The sequence below is a fragment of the Aythya ferina genome (genome assembly GCF_964211825.1).
Source record: "Aythya ferina genome assembly, chromosome: 17".
NCBI lineage: Eukaryota > Metazoa > Chordata > Aves > Anseriformes > Anatidae > Aythya > Aythya ferina.
The window spans coordinates 7,038,736-7,057,513 of record NC_140316.1 but is presented as its reverse complement, the minus strand read 5'-3'; the positions used below and the strand labels follow the sequence as shown (position 1 = coordinate 7,057,513).

Sequence of the window (18,778 nt, the reverse complement as noted above, 5' to 3'; positions counted from 1 at the left end):
AAGTGTTTCTGTTGCCTGAACCCCTCAACCAACTTTAAAGCCAACATAGCTGGATGCTGAACAATAAATTTCTGGAAGAGGTAGGGAATCTGATATCCAGACAAAATGAAAAAAGTTACCGTTTTGAAGGGTCAGTCAGGATATCCAAGAGACTCTTCATTTTACTCAGGTCCTTCTTCCTATCTGAAATAATATCAGAGACACAAACATTGACTACAAGAACAGCTTTCACACTTACAGACGGAAATACAGGATGCTGTTACAAGTGAAAACGTTAGCCAACACTGAAGAAAGCAGTGAGGATCAAAGATCTTTTATCTCACCATAAGTATACCCATTGCATAAGCTCTAACAGAATGTGTCCCAAAAACATCAGAAGTGAAGGAAAACTGGTGGGAATTTAAGGATGATGATTTTACCCACTCTTCACAGTAAAATCTTTACATTCCTGAGGAAGAAAGAGTAACTGTCACTGTCATTTTTAATCCCTGGAATAAACCATCACAAAAAGGCAATGCACTGCTCTTCCATCAGAAGAGAGAGTTGACAAAGTCATGTGTTTACATGACTAAATACAAGGAAGCTCACCTTCGTTTTTATCTATTTTATTGATCATCCTACGGAGTGGTTCAATGTATTTTGATAACTGTTTGAGTTTCTCCAGATACTGTTGCTCCTCTGACTGGCTAGAACTGGCTGGACTCATGACAGAGTTTGGATTTCCTGCCAAGAAGTAAAGACTGCATGTCACATGGATGATAAAAGATAGTGCAGAACAGCATTCTCATGTTTCAGACTCTAGATTTGAAATGCAGAAACTCAAAGCATAGCTCATGTCAAATACATAAATCCACAACTGGATGCGCGTCAAAGTTTAAGTTCTTGTCCAGCCCTCTCATCTTTTTAGAGTAATTATGTCAGACAGCAGACGTTACAGACAGAACAATAACTCCCATTTATTATTTTTTTTTTTTTCCTGAAAAGGTCCACATTTTCATACACGTATTTCCTAGGTCCTCATTTTGCCTCACTCTGGTGCATTAAACACTACATCAACACTGAATTTGCTGCAGTATTCCTTAAGCCCATGCTTTCTAATCTGCAGAGCATACAACGCTGGTATGAGAAGGAGCCAGTATGTTACTTCATTTCACAGTATCAGAAAGTGTTTATTACAACCAGGGTAAAGAAGTGCACAAGTGTCACAGTACACCTAGGAAGGTGTTTTAGAGGAAAGCAGTCATTAAGCGGTTATTTCCTTTACGACTTCACGCCATTGCTAAGGACTCCTTTCTGCACGTAACCAAGGAATCACTACAGTTGTAAAAACTTGCTTAATTAAAGAAAGTACTGTTCTTTCTTTCAAAACAACAGGGAAGTTGGAAAAACCCACTATATAGGTTCAGTGATGAGGAAATGGGTTTCAGTTGATTTCAATAGGAGATATTCATGTTGTGTAACATCATACATACAACAAGCTCACTACTTGCAATGCTGGCTGCTTATCAAAGCTCCTTAAAGCTTCAGTCATGCCAAATAGTAACTGTAATAGTTCCTAAAGGCCTGTTATCAAAATATACCCCAATTCATGCTCTGCATTACAGACCTCAGGACATTTACCTGGAGTGTTTAAAGGACCTGGGGATGGGACGCTAAAGTTCTGAGGTGTTCGTGCAGCTGCTGGGCTCTGAGATGGTTGTGGAGATGGACTGGGAAGAAAGCTGCTGGGTGATGGAGCTGGACCAGAGCTGAAAAATAAGAATAAGTTTAAAAAAAGAAAAAAAAAATGTAAAATCAAACCTGACAACAAGGAAGCACGATCAGCCTGCAAACAGATATGCTCTTAGTAACCACTGCTATGACATGTTGAATGCTTCTAAAAACTTCACCTCTTCACCTTTATGGTTTTGACAAAGATCTTCAAAAGTTATAGTCTAGCTCACCTCACATTTGAGTTTGGCTGAGAAGTTGGTTGGCCTGGTTGAGGAGATGGCTGTGGCTGTGGTGGTGGAGGCATTGATTGGGGTGTCTGAGCTTGTTGGACAGGAGATGGGGATGACATCATGGTAATATTGTTCTGGCTCACCTGAAACAAGGAAAAAGAATAAGATCAACAACAACAAAAGGGAGTTGATGATGGGATCCTAAATCAAAGGTTTTATCTATGGAGAGAAGCATATCCTCAGCCCTACAAGAAATGAAAGCGTTAGTTTCCTGTTCTCATACACAATGAAACAGTCTCACCTGTATCTCTCTTGAGGATATTATGGCAGTACTTCATATTGACTTCACTAGAAATAAATGTTAAAACTGCATGCAATCAGATAACTGTTTCTCATTTCCCAAACCAACATATTTAAAGTTAAAGCGTCAGAAGTACCATCTGAAAAACTTGTGCTTTATTAGAAATAGGGTAAAGAAGAGCAGGGGAAAAAAGACAGTTCTAACTTGAGAATTAACAGCCATTAAAAAAAACTTCTTGTTTTGGTATTTTCATTACAGCCTTCAAAGGTATGTCAGATTTGTCTGTAGCTTCTCAAGCGGTTTTCTTCAAGAGGAAAGAAGAACAATTAAGTAAACGAAACCACCACCACGTTGTTTAACTATACAGCTCTGCAAATCTGGGTGTAATGTCTGGATGGAAAAGTGTGAAGCAGCTTTCTGACCTGTGGAGAATGGTAAGGTATGCCTAAAGAGCAAAAAGAAAAATAAGGAGTTTTCAGAACAGCACCAAACTCCAGGCAACAACGAAGTTTATTCTGCACACTATAAAGTCCAAGAGCCAGATGATGCTCAGATTAGAGCAACCACTTACATATGTTCATTTCATGGTCGTTTTTCCCCTTCATCGATTAAAAACAAACAAAAAACATCCTATACCAGCCAGAAACATGGTATAGTAATGCAGATATTACATAAGCATAAAGCACATAAAGAATTCTTATGTTTTTATGTATGTAGGCTTAGGTCATCAGTCACGCTAGCCTATAAGACCACATATTGTGACTCAGTAACTGACGCAAACATTCTGCAAGTCCTCAATTGGCACCTTTATGAACCAACAACTCTTTCCATCAGTATAAACTGTTTTTAAGCAGAAGTCCCCTACCAGCCCTAGACACTTCATGGGCACTGCCAGTTTGGTGCTGTCCTTCATTCAGTCATTACTTATCTACCTAAATCATCCAACTGTTTCCAGGGGACACTGAATGCAACATAATTTGCTTTGTATGGAATATCACATTACAGCTATGTAAGAAAAACATAAATAAATGATGGGCCCAAGCACTCCTCAGCTAGGTGCAAATGTAAAACTACTAAACTTGAAGATACTAGTTAACTACAGCACAGTTTAAAATCAAATACAGCCTGCAATACTATGTGTTTTTTTTCCAAAAAACCTTCGTTAGCTCCATTACCTTCCCAACCTCCTCTACAAAAGTAACATCCAGAACAAGATTCATTAACAACCTGTGTTCACTCAGCAGTTGGAAAAATATTTCTGAGACTGAAAAGCATGATCTACTTCCTATAGAAACCAACCACCTCAGCACCATAAAGAAGCTAGAATGAACACTCCAAAGAGTACTCCCTGTATTTTTTTGCAATTCTATTTAATGTTCTTCTAAACAGCAAGTGATTTAGAACTTACCCATAGAGGTGTTGTACCCATTTTCATCAAGTCAAACTAAGATCACTTTTGAGTGGTTTAGCACTTCTTGAAAACCATGCACCTTTAAAGCGTCTCAAGCTGGTTACATAAAATCACTTTTGAAAACTTAAATCCTTGTGTTTTAGGAAGGAAGGAAGGAACAAAAAAGATTGCATTAAGGTTTGTGCCCAGATTCAAGCCTCTGTATCTACTTCAACACCAAGGTCCCTTTACATTAGTTTACAAATGTTGCAGAAAAGCAAAGAAAAGAACATACAGCACCTGATATAAGCATAAAATACATTAGTGCTGTCATCTTTTTAACAGCATTACCTCTTCTCATTAAGTACATACAGAGGCACACAGCTTTCCTTCTTGCAACAGGTTTGCTCTCTGCTGGTTTCATTTCAGAACTCTAAAGGCTAATATCTAATATCACACAAAACTGTGATACTTTCAGTAACTTTTACTCAAAAGTATGCAGTTCCAAACTTACTGCCTTATTTTTCTTTGAAAGTGGTTAATTTGCTACACAATCATTTCAGATGTCTTTGTATGGTTTAGATATAAAGATACCTTCAGCTTTAGATTTCCACATTGTTTCCGGGCTACGCACTGAGAATATAACAATTTAATGAAATTTCAACTTCTAGGGAATGCTCTTTACAACAGACTGACAACTACCACAGCTGAACATGAAGCAACCCTGCAGTGACCTGATCACAACACTGAAACCTATCTTTGAAGTCCTGCCCAAAACTTACTTATGTTTGCGTGACAAAATTTTGCTCTCAATAATATTCACTAAATCAAAGCTATTCCTAGTGTTTAGAGTATAACATGCTGGAAGATAAACTTAGCTATGAGGCCTACCTCCACTTAACTAAGTATCAGGCAAGGAACAGCATTCAGTAGACAACACTGAGTTTTTCAGAGACTCTCAGTAGCAAGCCAGTACAATATGCAGAAACTAAAAGCAAGGAAAAGGAGTCTGCAATAAGGAAGTAATGGGTAATAATGAGGAAGAGCAGAAAGAATCTGAAGTAAAAATCCAGAAAGCATTTTAAACTACTGTACTTACAGTTTCAATATTAAGCCAGTAAGCACAGCCTTGCCTACTCTGTAGCAAACTGGGTTTAAAGTTCACCATTATGTTGCTTTGCGGGACAAAGCAAAACCTTTGCAAAAGGTTTTCCAAGCCTTTTGCCAAACCTTTTTTTCAAAAGAATTCAGATACTGGTTTCCATATTCCAAATCATGATAATATACCTTGCTTTATTTTAATATTTAAATCAGTTTGACTTTTTCCCTAGATTTTTGGTTTGCTGAAGATTTCCGCACCAACCATAAATTGGAAGTCCATATAAATGCAGACTGCAATAGATTTGTAGGCAGAACTTGGAGGTTTTGACACTAGAAATACAACAGAGAGACTGGGATTAATACATTAGTCATCTAATTGCTAAAACAAACTCTAACCATAAGATTAACCTTTCAAAATTCCTATCAGTAGGTTTCTTGGACCAACACAAATATTGTGTAGGAAACTTTCCTTAGCTGTTTAAAAAGTGCTGAACTGCTGAACTTTTTTTTTTCCTTAGTGTTCAAGAACTAATATTGAGTGTAGTTCATGTATGGTAACTATTCAGGCAAAAACAAACTTCAGCTAAGAAAAAAAAAATCTAATTAATAGCAAGAGAAATCAACAACCTACTGAACAAAAAGAAACCACTGCAGAATTAACTAAGCCAAGTTAGAAGGACAGAGAAGAAGTGTGTCATACGAGATAAAAACAAATAGCCAAACAATATGGATATAACAGCTAGTTCTTCTGGTGAAAGAGACTCTTCACTGTAATACCAAGATTCTCATCTAAAGTGAAAGGACATTCAGAGCCATCTATCATGAAGTCTAAAGACTTCTTAATACTGTAAAGAGATGACAGAGTCTTAGATGAATAATACCAGATGTAAGCTACAACCATTTGTCTCCTATTGTGAACAGCTTCAAGAGCTCTGATGACAAGGTAATTAAACATATCCAACAGATAATATTATTTAAGCATTTACAAAACTAAAGAGGCATAAATAACATTTCTAAATTCCGATTCACTTAGAACCTGACAAAATGTTTTGGCACAGAGCACTAGAGATTCACACTGATCCAGAGCTATCAATTGCATGGCACGTCAAGCTGTCTTTAAAACAGTGCTTCCCACTAACAAAATGATGACTTACTCGCTTAGCCTACCACATGTTTAGGAGCCCTTTTCATAAATAAGTTTTTTCTTCTTCTTCCTTCTTTGGTTGTTCAGTTTTCTACAACATTTTCACAGTCCTTGACATGCTACTAAGAACTCTCCTTATTTACTGATTCTCCTGGTGTCATAAATCAAAGCTCCTCAACAAGCACAGACATGACAGCACTAAAAGGTCAGCCTACAGCACTGAACACTTTAACTAGAGCCCTTCTGTTATGACTCAAATATAAGCCAATCTAATATTTAAATACCCATCGGAAGGCCTCACTGTCAGTCCAAATCAGACTGTGAATACTTCATACTGGAGGTGATTGTCTCAGTGTACATAAACTGCTACAGCAAACAAAGCTCAAAGTAAATTCTCCTTTGATTCAACAGCTATGTCTGGGTTTTATTTCAGTTAACATAGTTACCTGGATAGAAATGACTGACCATCTGAAACCAGAAGTGACAGATGTGCTTGCCTAGGTCTGCAGAATCTTTCTGATCACATTATCTACCTTAGTAAACGCCTGACAAGAATGGGCTGTCTCTACTAAACTTGGTGCAACAGAAATAAGAAAAAATGCAAAAGTAAAGAAACCTACAAGCAAAACGCAGCAGTGTTAAGAAGTAAAACTGGTAAGAACTCAGTTCTATTTCAGTCCAGTTCTCCCCACTCCTGCTCTCCTCCTGTCCCTCAAATTAAAGATTTTGCTTGTTGAACAGGGCTGTGAGGTCTTCAGAAGATCAGGACCTACACCATGCAGATGCAGTACACTGTCCTCAAGCATCTTCCAGCAACAGCTGGCTAGGTGCTGTCAGCCAGTCTACACAGGTTCTTCTTTGATACAGGTACAAGTGGAGCCCTTTTGGTAGTTCCTCCTTCACAACTGTGAAGGAAGAGAATAGTTCCATTTTTCTTGGTCCCTGATTGCATGCAAAGATGCTACTCAAACTGAAACGAGCCAACTTTGCTATTAATGAATGAAGCACCTGTAAAGAGCACGAGTACATGATAAGTAAGTTCCAAGGCAGAACTCAATCACTGCACTGCAGTACTGACTTGCGGCACTTCTGGAGACTCTCCAAAATGCACATTCATTGTGGAATTTCAACAAAGACTGAACAGGAACCTGGAAGCTCTAATTTGTGACTTGAATCAGTTATAAACATTTAAATATTCTAAATGCTAAAATAAAGATCTACGCCACTCTAGCAATGCTTTATTTGATAACCCATGCTATCAGAAAACATGTTGTTTAAACCAAAAAAGGATCCATGGAAAACCTGAGGAGCCCAACACCCTAACACCGGCAAGTTAGTTGTTCCATGAAAAAGTGAACTTCCCTTGCTTGAAAGCAAGTGCTACACAATCACGTATTGAATGCTTTGTGCAATACCTGACACAATGTGCTTTGACTCAGTAAATACCTGTGGCATTTGCTGTCCGCCCAAAGGAATGGAGCTTGGCGGTGTAGCAGACACTGCGGTGGTAGGCGGGAACCGTGGTCTTATTTGCATCCCACCTCGGGCCATAGGTGCGGTGATCATCTTTGAGGACAGAGGGACAACAGACAAAAGTAATCGCAAAACAAGAAATGCAGTGCACTGGCAGGATGAGAAGCACATGCAACCTCCAGGAATTAGGGGAGAGGGGAGCATGAAGGGAAGGTTAGTGAGCTTTTCTCTAAAGGTTAACCTAACATGCTAGCTTATAAATCAAACTCCTTTTTACACCTTTTCTATCTATTTTTAGAAAGCATCTAATGAATTCTAGATATCTCGATGGTGCTGATAGGCAGATTCAGATTTGTAGGTCGAAGACTGACAAAGCTATTATTTGCAGGAAGGGTTTTTCCTAATTTTGCCTAACATCTTGAATTTCTAGAATTCTTAGAGATAAGTTCTCCAAGACAGCTGTCAAGAATTCTCCATATAAGAAGCTTCTTTGTCTCTATAATGCCATAGGTTTCTGATGCACCTTCCCACACTGTTGGACTCACAGGATTTAGGAGTATTTGCGTATGCCACCTTCCGTTCTAAAAGACTCTGGCAGACAGTTCAGCAGCAACTGCTACCAGCAATGCTCCAGTGAGCTGTCCAACAGCGAGCAAAATTTCAGAGTAACCTATGACACTATAACACCAGGACAACAAAAAGGACTTATTTTTGAAAAAGCTATTTCCTTCCTTTTGCACCCCACAGAATAAGTCAATTATTTCCCTGTAATTTCTGTAATTTTGACAAACGCCCATTCCTCTATTGCTAAGCTACACTAAGACTTGTTGCCCGTAATCTGCTTTGAGCTCATTCTTGCATTATTTGATTCTTCAGTTGTATAGACTGAGCACACCCTAAAAGCACAATCATTTAGAACAAATACTGCAGGTTAAATTTTGAATTAGAAATTACTCTAAAATAGGATTAGGATGTTGCCCTGCAGTGTCTAGAAGTGCCTTTCCGACCCATCAGCCCAAATGAGTCACACAGTTTTAATCATACATATCTATAGTATCTATGAATTTTAAGTAATGGTAGGCTTTAATGTTATACCACATATGCTGCCAATTAGAGTACAATTTAAATTTATGGGAAATACAGCATATTTTTGAGGTAGCACTCAGCTAACTTTGCTAATTCACTTATCAGCAAAGGAGCTTCTGTTTGATATTTTAAAGATCTACAGTAAAGGTCTCTGGACCACTTTATTATTTTTTTCCCCCAGAGTATACATCACCAAGGAACCTACACAGGCTCTAACTAACCTAGGAGTTAAAAGAAGTCTCCTTTCAGTAAAGGATTTGGGGCATTCTTGCTTAGTGTTCTGTGCAAATGGACTGAAGCAGCCAGCAACATGTCTCTAGAGAGTCAGAGAATGCATGTGCTTACAATTGTTAAAAATAAATAAAATTAAATACAACATAGCAAGACTGAAAACGGAAAGCAATAACTGATAAAGAAAATAAGTGTCAAATTCAGCACAACTGTTAGTTCACAACATCAGAGCAATGCGGTCACTTTCCATCCAGGCAAAGAGGGATGGTCAGAGACAGGATTTCAAAAGGAAAACAAATGAGAGCGCTTCAGACATCACACACACATGCACATGTACACACACAGCATGCAACAGCCACCACAAGCAAACACAACAACCCAGCACTGGCACAAAGCACAGGTGGATGCTACGAAGTGCAGTGAAGAGCTACTTTATCAACATGAGAGCTGGTGAAGCAACACAACCCTAACAAAACAAAAAAATAATTAAAAAAAAAAAAAAAGGAAATCGCTGGCAAAAATAAAATAAAATAAAATAAAACCTTCCAGGCACAATCACCCCATCTCAGACCCTCGTGAATGCACATGGATCTCTGGAGTGTGTGAAATCCCAGGGATGTTACAGTGACTCACATGTCCCATCTTGGTCCCGTTTTTCATGCCACACCACCAAAGTGTGCAGATTTAGATCACTTCCTCCAAGGTCATGGAAATTAGAAGTATATTAACTGTCTGGCAAACCACTGAACACCAGTGGGACAACTCTGATTCAAAGGCTTTCAGCTGTTGTATCGTAGCTGAATGAATGTGTGTACATGCACATAATTCTGAGTTTTATTCACATATTTTTGAAATGTGTGCTTTGGAAAGGAAGTGTATATATAAAATGACACCAATTCCACTCTCTTGATGAAAGTAATTTATTTTTCCCTTCTTCCAGCATATTTAGATTTATGAAACCAGTCACCCTTCAACAAAGCAGCAGGGAAAGCGGATTTCAAAGATTGCATCTGTTTTATGCAAAGCAATGCATCTACAAAGGAGTTCATCAGATAGTCTAAAAATGGAAGACAGCTAGAAGTGTTCAGGTACTTTTGAGAAGCATTTAAACTGAAGGCAAATCCTTCTCCACAGCTGAAATTGAGAAATCGATTTACAGAATTGAGAATTTTACTCAAAAAAAAAAAAAAAAAGGGAGCAAGCAGAAGAATGGAGTATCTCTCCACTGTAAGATACAGACCTCATTATCTGATTAAAAAATGAAGTGCAATATAAGTATTAGAATCCTGAACCTATAATTTTCTTGTATCTAAAATCCAAGGATTCAGAATTCCTTCAATATGCAGCTTCTGGTAGGAATATACACGTACCATGACACTACCACTCCACTAAAGGCAGGCCAGCTCTGCTTTTCAAAGAGCAACAGCCAATTTGCATTCTGAGCACCTGAACGAATTGCAGCAGAACAGTAATTTAAACATTATTAATACTTAACTCCAGTTGATTACAGAGTTTCTCCTGGTGCTCCAAGCACTTCTGTAGCACTCTGTGGTCACTAGGACACTATTTTGCTTATTTATCAGTTTCACCTTTGAGTTACATAGTTGTAAGGACTAGACATCCAAGCAGGATAACATTCACCTGTGTCTTTATGCCTTCAGAGAACTCCAAAACTTACATGTATCCATGTTTGAATTTAGGATTGGTTTTACTTTTATGTAGGAATGCTGAACAGAAACTTTATGGAAAAGGAAAAAACACAGGCACATCAACCCAAATTCCCAGACTGAAAGCCCCTAGAGACCAAGCTTAAGTTTAACAAGCAAGTATTAGGACAGGGTTTGTTTATAACAAAAGCTTCCCAAAACCAAATAAGGAAATCAAGACAGATTTATTAAAATAAAATCTAGTGCTAGTGGAAAATGGACTAGAGAAATGCAAAGAGAAATCTACTCTCAAGCTTCTTATAAATCAAAGAAAATGTAACCATGTTCTCAACGCCAAAGCTGCATTGTAATATTGTACACAACCATCAACTTAAAGCTAAACATTATATACAGAAAATTTTTATACAAGTATAAGAAACCAGTTTAATCATTGGACTTCACAGCGTCTAGTGAATTTTAGTAGATTTACATTGTAACAGCACAAACGTAAGTCTGGCTGTGTAGTTTTCTAAACTCCATATGCAATAGATAATGAGCAATCCCTGCTCGTTATAAATAAAGTTGCAATGCAAAACCAGCTGTCAACCATCTTATTACCCAAAACTTTTCAAATGCACTGTGCTGTTAAGCCACTGGCATATAAATTCCCTAAATGGGACAAGAATTAAGGTGACTATGTAAACAAAATCCATCTGTTTAGAGGTTGGAAAAAGCACCGTTACCATTAAGTTAGTAAAAAGAAAAAAAAAAAGAAGTCAGTCTCCTTTTAGGCAGCCTAAGTCCCTGTAGCTTTCACCTGGAAATTATTTAAGAAACGAAGAAAAGCTTTAATTTGCATTTCAACTGTAGAAGAACTCTATATTACTGCCAGCACTGTACCAACTGTACTTACCATTCCTCAGCTTTTACATCCTATGTTACATTGGCTCAAGCAAAAGGACCAGAAACAGAACATAGCCACCACCAAGTATGTGGGCCACATGAGAGTTAACATGGTACAAGACACTATTCCTGATAGCGGTCTGTGAGATGAATGTTGAAGAACCAATTGTTATCCCTCTATCCATGCAAAAACTTCTAATGGTCTTACTGAATCTAAAGCATTTCTTGTGTGATGACGGGGAAATGGTGCGATACCTGAAATGGCAGAGATCTTCCTGTATTGCCAGACATTAATCCTGGTCAACCTCTTTTTATCTATCTGCCTCAGTCTCTCCATATACAAAGTGGTGATAATTGTACTTACCGTGTCTGTAAAATGTCTCAGCATGAAAGACTACAGAGGCAAACCATGAAAGACTATTTCATATTCTTGTGGAAAATGGGATGAGAGGTTCAGCTCAAGCCATCCCCAGTTTTTCTCCCCCGTGTCTCCTTCACACCAGACACACATCAAGGAACAATCACTAGGGCTACAGCTGTATTGCAGGTTAAGAACAGTGTATTAGACAATAAGCTTTCAACCAGCCTTTTTTTTTTTTTTTAAACGTAACTCTGCACTTGTGACACATGCCATTTTTTCTTGACAATTCACATCCAGAACAAGAGCATTCTAAATCTACAGCTCATTTCACTCAGAAAAAGAATGAAAGGAATGAAAGGGGAATACTGAGAGATTTCACTATCTATATTGCTTTTTATGCTTGGTACATGGAGATGGAAGGTAGATCACATGTGAGTTAAGATAGCAGGCAAAGATTCACAGCATGGAAATCAGTTGACAAAAAACCGGTCACCTAGGAAAGTGTAACGAAAAGAGAGGCGATACACACCAGAAACCAACAGTCAAACTTGCAGTGTGACCACAGAAGGCCCTCTTACTGTTGTGCATTTGTGTATCACTTCAGGCAACAATCTTACCTACTCAGGACAGAGAGCATGCACAAAGAGGTTGTCCATGAAATCCTGCCTCTGAGTCCGGGCAAAGGGGAAGCAGCATAAAAGCCCACATCCCCTCTGTATAGCGATGACTGCTCAGACCTCATTAGAAAGCCACCAGAGACCCATTTCCATGCTCGTCTTTAGCATGCACTTGCTACAGGCCTGTACCTAAGGACACTGCCTCCAGGGCTCTTACCTGCCCTGAAGCTCCCATCTGAGCAGCTTGAGCCTGAGCTGCTTGCACTGCTGCTGCTGCCTGCTGCTGCTGCTGCTGGACCAGCTGAGCTCTTACCTTGAGTATAAAAAGAACAAAGTAAACACATGTACCTGATCAGTGTGTAACATTTCTCTTTCAGTTGCTTTGACTATACTCATAAAAAGGGGAGTTTTGGAGACAAGACTAAAAGATCAGCTTCACATATCCATCTCTAGAAGCGTTTCATGAACTTTCCTTATGAAAGCAAGTTCCCATGCTTCTAACATTTGGAAGTTTTCTCACAGACTGTGCACTCAAGACGTGACTTCCTGCAACTTCTCTGTACTGTAAGGTCTTCTTACGACAATACTAAGTATGTCAGCTTTCTGGCAAACAGTTAACTCCATGTGATGATTTCTCTCAAGCATAATATTTAAAACATATATTAATGACCAGCATTTCAAATGTCTATGCACTCATTAGGACAAGTCAGAGGGATGTACGTGACATCTAACTACTAGCTTAACTGGTAGGAGCACATAGTGGGTACTCCATCTATTCCATGGGGGGTTCAAGAATTTCTCAAGAGTGGCTGACACTTCACTACTCCCCAGCAACACTCAGAGAAAAGCAGGCTTCAGAATGACATCTGAGCTTTTTGCTCAACAGCACACAGCACTCATGACTAATGTGGAAGTTTGAAAAGCTGCAACATTAACAGGATGACTCAGCTTCTAAGATGAAGCAGTAAGACGTTCACAGTAAAACCATCATCTTGTCCACATTCTCTTCAAGTCAGGAACTACTAGTATCTTAAATTTTGTCCAAAACTTCTAAACGTGGCAGCAGAAGCAAAGCCAGTGTGCTAAAGAGCCAACACGGGCTCCAGCCACACGCACTAGGTGCCTCAAAGCACTTGCTAATATTCAAGAACAAAAATAATCAAGGCAGTGATTTTTTTTAGATTCATAAATGGTTTTCACACATTTATAGAATCCCTGTTCTTCGCTGATACTAAGTCATTCTCTTCTGACAGGTCCAGACATAAAGCTTTAAAACCACCATACTCAAACAACCTAACTACAGATCTCTTAAAAAACTATGCTTTTTTCTTATTTTGTTATTAGCAAAAGTCAAGGAAACTTTTTATTTCTTTAGAGGATCATAATGAACCAACAATGAAATGGTCACCAGCCCTTACCTGCATTGCTTTTAATTGCTGTGGTGTGAGAGTAACAGGCATAACCTGACCAGGAATTTGTCCCGAGATTGCCTGTGCCTGAGATACCATGGGCTGGGGTTGAGGCTGGGATTGTGGTGGAAGCTGAGACTGTTGTGCCTGAGCAACCTGCTGCTGCTGCTGTTGCTGCTGCTGCTGTTGTTGTTGCTGCTGCTGCATCTGTTGCATCTGCTGTTGCATTACTTGTTGAGGTGGCTGCTGCTGTAGCTGCTGCTGTGGGATTTGTTGCTGTTGTTGCTGCTGCTGCTGTTGTGCCTGCATAGCCTGCGCTGCCTGCAGCTGCTGCATTTGGGCAATTCGCTGTAGTTGCTGTTGCTGCTGTTGCTGTTGCATCTGAAAAGCAGGAAAAGCCAGGATGCTAAAGCTTCCAGCAGTGCAATGGTAGCCTTATTTTTATAGCGTAGATGAAAAGCAAACTGAATCCTGATATATCAGGCTGAGTTTTCAAGCCTGTATAGAAAGCCCAGACCTCGTATTAACTCACTCTCCAGATATCTCAACTCTATGTACTGCATGTCCTGTGGTTTCACTATTCCAAGCTTTTCTCACTATACTAAAATAGTTTTCAAAAGCAAAGATAAGTCCATCACTTTTTCCTTTACAAATGGGCTCAAAATCACTTCTTAAATGTAATCAGCCTGCATCAGCACTGCCATTTACCAGAAATGCACAAGAGCATGACAGCTGAAGTTTCCTCTTCTGCTCTTGTGCCTAAGGATGATGCATGTAAGTGCTCAGTACACATTTTTTAAAGTAGCAATCTGTAATTCACACAATGACAAAATAACCACTATTTCTAGAATAATACAGTGCTTTTAATACAGTGCTTTTAGTTCTTTACCACACCCCTGTTCTTGTCAGAATGAAACAATGTCCTGATGTTTATAAAGAGAAAGAGACAGAGGTTTTTAGTTCTCTATTATGGCAGAAGAAAGCAACCAAAAACCCTCATTGTTAAGCCTTCCTTCTGGGTTGTAATGTAATGTTGCCAGTCTAAACTGAAGTCCTATTCCAAAGTGGAAGTGTATTAATAATGGGAAGAGCTGATACTCAGTACTTCCATGCAAGCTAAATTTCACTTGACAAGTAACTGATCACAGATCACCCCGATTGCCATTGTAATTCTTGTTTGTCATCACCTGCTGTTGGTTTTGCTGCTGCTGCATCTGCAGTTTCAGCATGTGCTGCTGCTGCTGCTGGACGGCTTGTAACTGCTGCTGTTGCTGCTGCTGCTGTTGGGCTGCTGCAGCTGCTGCTGCCTGCTGCTGCTGGACCTGAAATTGTTGTTGCATGGCTGACTGCTGGGCCTGGAACTGCTGCTGCTGCAAAGCCACCTGTTGCTGCTGGAATTGCTGCTGCTGCTGCTGTTGCTGCTGAGCTATCTGCTGAAGCTGAAGTTGGGCTAAAAAGAAGGGAGGCTATGCTTAACACACGAAACCCGAACAGTACAAGAGACAGTTACACAGTATAACTCCACAATAATCAAAGATAATCGCTAAAGTATAAAATACTCATCACTGACAGCATATACTTTTGCATCCTCAAACGGAGTAGGTACATTAACAGCAGAATTGATGACACTGCCTACTATCTCTACAGCCCCCTGCCTGTATTTAGTCAGCAACTGAATTAAAAATGTAAAAATGTGCAGAAATTGTATGGCTCTGTGGCCACCTGGAAGGACCACAACAGGATCACACCTTAGTCTCCACAGAATTCTCTAAGAAATAGAAGCTATTGAAGAAAACATATGCAGAGAGGCTACCAGCAGGAAGCATAACAGCCATAGAACGTATACGTGGGTTTCACAGAACAAAGTTCTGAAGTTGACATCTTGAAGGATGGGAGAAGCATTTGCTCATAGAAGAGAGGCTGTTCCTCTCTATGCTAAGGACGACATCTATCCCAGTAAGTAGCAGTGTCTGAAATGAACTCTTCCAACAGTTCCCTTGGCTGATTTAGCCAGCAGTATGAAATTCTTTCAGTACCCTCTCCTTGTGGAAAAGAGTTATTTACTGAAAGACTGATCCAACAGTTTCAGTGGTTGAAACAAACCAAACACTTACTCTGCTGAGTAGCTGTAGAGACACCAGGCATACCGTGAGGGGCCATTCCCGAGGTCCCAGGAGGCTGCTGCTGCCCTGGGAGACTCATCTGTTGCCCCATTGGGCCAAGGCCACCCATCCCAGCCATCGGTGCTCCTTGAGCTCGGGAAGCCATGCCCATTCCAGGTGCCCCTGCTGGGGGACCCCCAGTCAGATTCTGCAAGGCATTCATGGGATCTACAAAGAAAACAGTTAGCATTATGCAGCCAGCCATGCAATTGCCTCCCCCAAATCCTCTGCTTTCCAGCATCCACTCTCTGATCTGCTGGCTTCAGACCACAACTAGATGCAAATCCTGAGAACCTACTGCTCACTGCTCTGCCTGCAAGACCACAAGAAGCTTCTGGCAGGTCTTTGCCTCTCTGTAAACAGAGTGAAGATTGTTTAAAGTGCTTCAGATCTGCAAATAGATTCTAAATATATCAGACAAAAGGAACTCATTAGCTGCCTCTGAATTTACATGCAAGTCAAAACTGGCTACCAACAAAACTCCATGCAGCTGTACCACCTGTAACCTCAAAAAAAGCATATGAAGAACAGAGCTCCCACTGCGGATTCCATTGGCCTCTTCCTCCTGAGGAGGAGCAGTGCTCAAACCAGATGAAGTCCTTTGCAATGCAGTTCCCTCAAGTTCCCACCATAACATCATGTTTTTACACAGAGGATAAACTTTGTCTTTCAAGAGAATTGTCACAGTCTCAATCCTGGGCATGTAGAAAAGTGAAGTCAAAGAAGGAAAGGCAATTCAGAAGGGCAAAACAGAACACAGGGTGCAGATGCAGTATTAATTAGGTACAGAATGCAACGCTTCCTTAGGAATACATATCAGTTTTTAACTGTCTAGGTGAGGTGTTAATCAACCCCAACCACTGCATAGTTAGTTTATGGGGGGATAAAAATGATGTATTCATTTTCATCATCATCACTATGAACATCATATTACGTTCCTAATATAACTGCTGTAAGAATTAGCACAGAGATAGAATACATGATTGGATCTAACCAGAGTCAAGTGGCAGAGTAGAGCACACGGCCCGCAGACACAATGTTTGCCTCTAATGCAGCACAGTGAAAAACCCAAAGTTGATGACAGGGAGAAACCTGAATGCCCAGCAGGAAGTTATTTTCAATCACTCTTGTTCTTCCAAGAATCTCAGTGTTGTGGGCTAAGAGAAGCACAAACAGGGAAACAAAGAAGTCCCCTGTGCTGCATCCAAAACACCATCTAGGCCTGTCACCCTCAGAACTGAACAAATCACGAGGTTACTGTGCTACCTTTCCTTTCCTCCACCAATAGTAATATTGCAGCTAGGAAATCCACAGCCCTCTTAGTACACCACAGCCCTGTTTTTTGAGCTGTTCTAGTCAGAAAGGAAATAAATAAATAAATAAATAAAAGGCCTCTTACCACTGACTGAGGCTTGAGATTTCTTATTGTCTGCAAAAGAACATCACATTAATTATCTTTGTTAATCTCATCACACAGATTTGACATTTCAAATACACTCTCCAAGAAATATAGTCACATAATAATTTAAAAAAAAAAAATCACTGTCTACTGTAGTTACGTCTCCAAACAATTTATCCAAACCCATAATTCCAGACAGCTGTATCATAGCTGTAACAAGCTGAGTGGAAAAAAAGGTATTTTTATCTTTGTAATTACATAAAACATTAAATAACCTAATTTTGTACTCAGAACACTACAAAAACACTGAAAACATTAAATTATTTCTCACTCAAAGACTCTTCAATTGTAGATGGATGTTATAAAAGAAACAATATTTAGAAGTTAAGCATATATATTACTGGTTGAAGTTTTGGAGCAACTTGTGAGGAGTCACACGCAGACCCACACATACAAGCCAGAAGATTTCCTTTTATTCCCCCTCCGCCCCCGATGAGCAGTCACTGGGATAAAAATTACTTACGGATATCTCGAAAATGGATAATAAGCCTGGCCACAAGAGAAAGATACTCCTCCTAAAGGTAAAAAAAAAAAAAAAAAAAAAAGTGTATCAGCGCAGGAAATAAAAACAGAGCAACCACAACTTTCTGGTCCTTCAGTATTCTTCCTCAGTGTACCAGATTTTACTTTACAAGGCCTGCGAGCTTTTAGTTCACTTACAAGGACCAGTCTGTTCACAAACTAAGTGGAAATGCTTTTTACCAGAAGGTCAGTGTAGCTGATGGTCCAAGTAGCCCAAAAGTCCATAAAATTCACTGGAAAGAACTACTGTGACAGTCACAGTAGCAGGAACATAATGTGTATACCTACTTATATACTAATACATCCATTTTCCTTTTCTCACCCATTCTAGTTCTTTCCTTAAGGATCAAAATTACTTATTGGGTACATTGACTCACTTCAGTCCTTTAACTAGGTCATATTCATACTACAAGAACTTTTTTATGCTAAGTTATTATTATTAAAGATATTAACTTAATTGTTTTTAAGACTTATACATGGCAGAAGTGCCAGAGGTGAAAGGACAAATAGTCTTTGCTGCAATTTATTAATGTGCTTCATAATGCACAAGAGAATCTGCCACAGTGCTGAGACAGCCTCCCTGCTCCTTTAAGTACCACTCACCAGTGAGAATGCCATCAGCAGGCATAAATAAGCGTTATAAAACTTTCACCAAGTTCTATCTCAAACATGTCTTCTTTGTAGACAGCAATAGGATCCAATTTCTTATAACACAACCCCAGGAAAGAAGAGCTTATACGTTTGGGTAGCACCTAGAATTGTACACAAAAAACAGACTTTCACAGAGACCTGAGAAATTCCTTTTTTTCTTACTCCCAAGACAGCCTTTTTATTGATATCTCAGTCTCTCCTGATCACCAAACTGGTTAGATGGAATAATGCCGCACTGTAGATAAAACAAACTCTATGCAATTCACTACATACAAGTCTTTAGATAAGACTTAATTAAGCACAGAACCACGTATGCATTAAATGCTGCAGTATCAGCAAAGCTCTATTGGCCTGAAGTCCAGTCTGCTGCATGTATTGG

At 39.5% G+C, this 18,778-nt stretch overlaps 1 protein-coding gene across 4 annotated transcripts in view; it reads right to left on the bottom strand.

Moving 5' to 3' along the window:
- MED15 (mediator complex subunit 15) overlaps nucleotides 1–18,778 on the bottom strand; it is a 28,853-nt gene that overhangs the window by 3,670 nt on the left and 6,405 nt on the right. For 2 of the 4 annotated variants that reach the window (XM_084538905.1, XM_084538906.1), the window contains exons 3-13: nucleotides 17,690–17,741; nucleotides 17,167–17,196; nucleotides 15,720–15,935; nucleotides 14,793–15,055; nucleotides 13,615–13,986; nucleotides 12,414–12,509; nucleotides 7,326–7,445; nucleotides 1,944–2,086; nucleotides 1,621–1,748; nucleotides 589–723; nucleotides 120–183 (exon numbers count right to left, since the gene is read on the bottom strand). In XM_084538905.1, coding sequence (XP_084395031.1) covers nucleotides 120–183; nucleotides 589–723; nucleotides 1,621–1,748; nucleotides 1,944–2,086; nucleotides 7,326–7,445; nucleotides 12,414–12,509; nucleotides 13,615–13,986; nucleotides 14,793–15,055; nucleotides 15,720–15,935; nucleotides 17,167–17,196; nucleotides 17,690–17,741 — 1,619 coding nt within the window. Of the gene's footprint in view, nucleotides 1–119; nucleotides 184–588; nucleotides 724–1,620; nucleotides 1,749–1,943; nucleotides 2,087–7,325; nucleotides 7,446–12,413; nucleotides 12,510–13,614; nucleotides 13,987–14,792; nucleotides 15,056–15,719; nucleotides 15,936–17,166; nucleotides 17,197–17,689; nucleotides 17,742–18,351; nucleotides 18,501–18,778 lie in introns of all 4 variants that reach the window. The other 2 variants (XM_084538908.1, XM_084538907.1) reach the window with 2 other exon arrangements.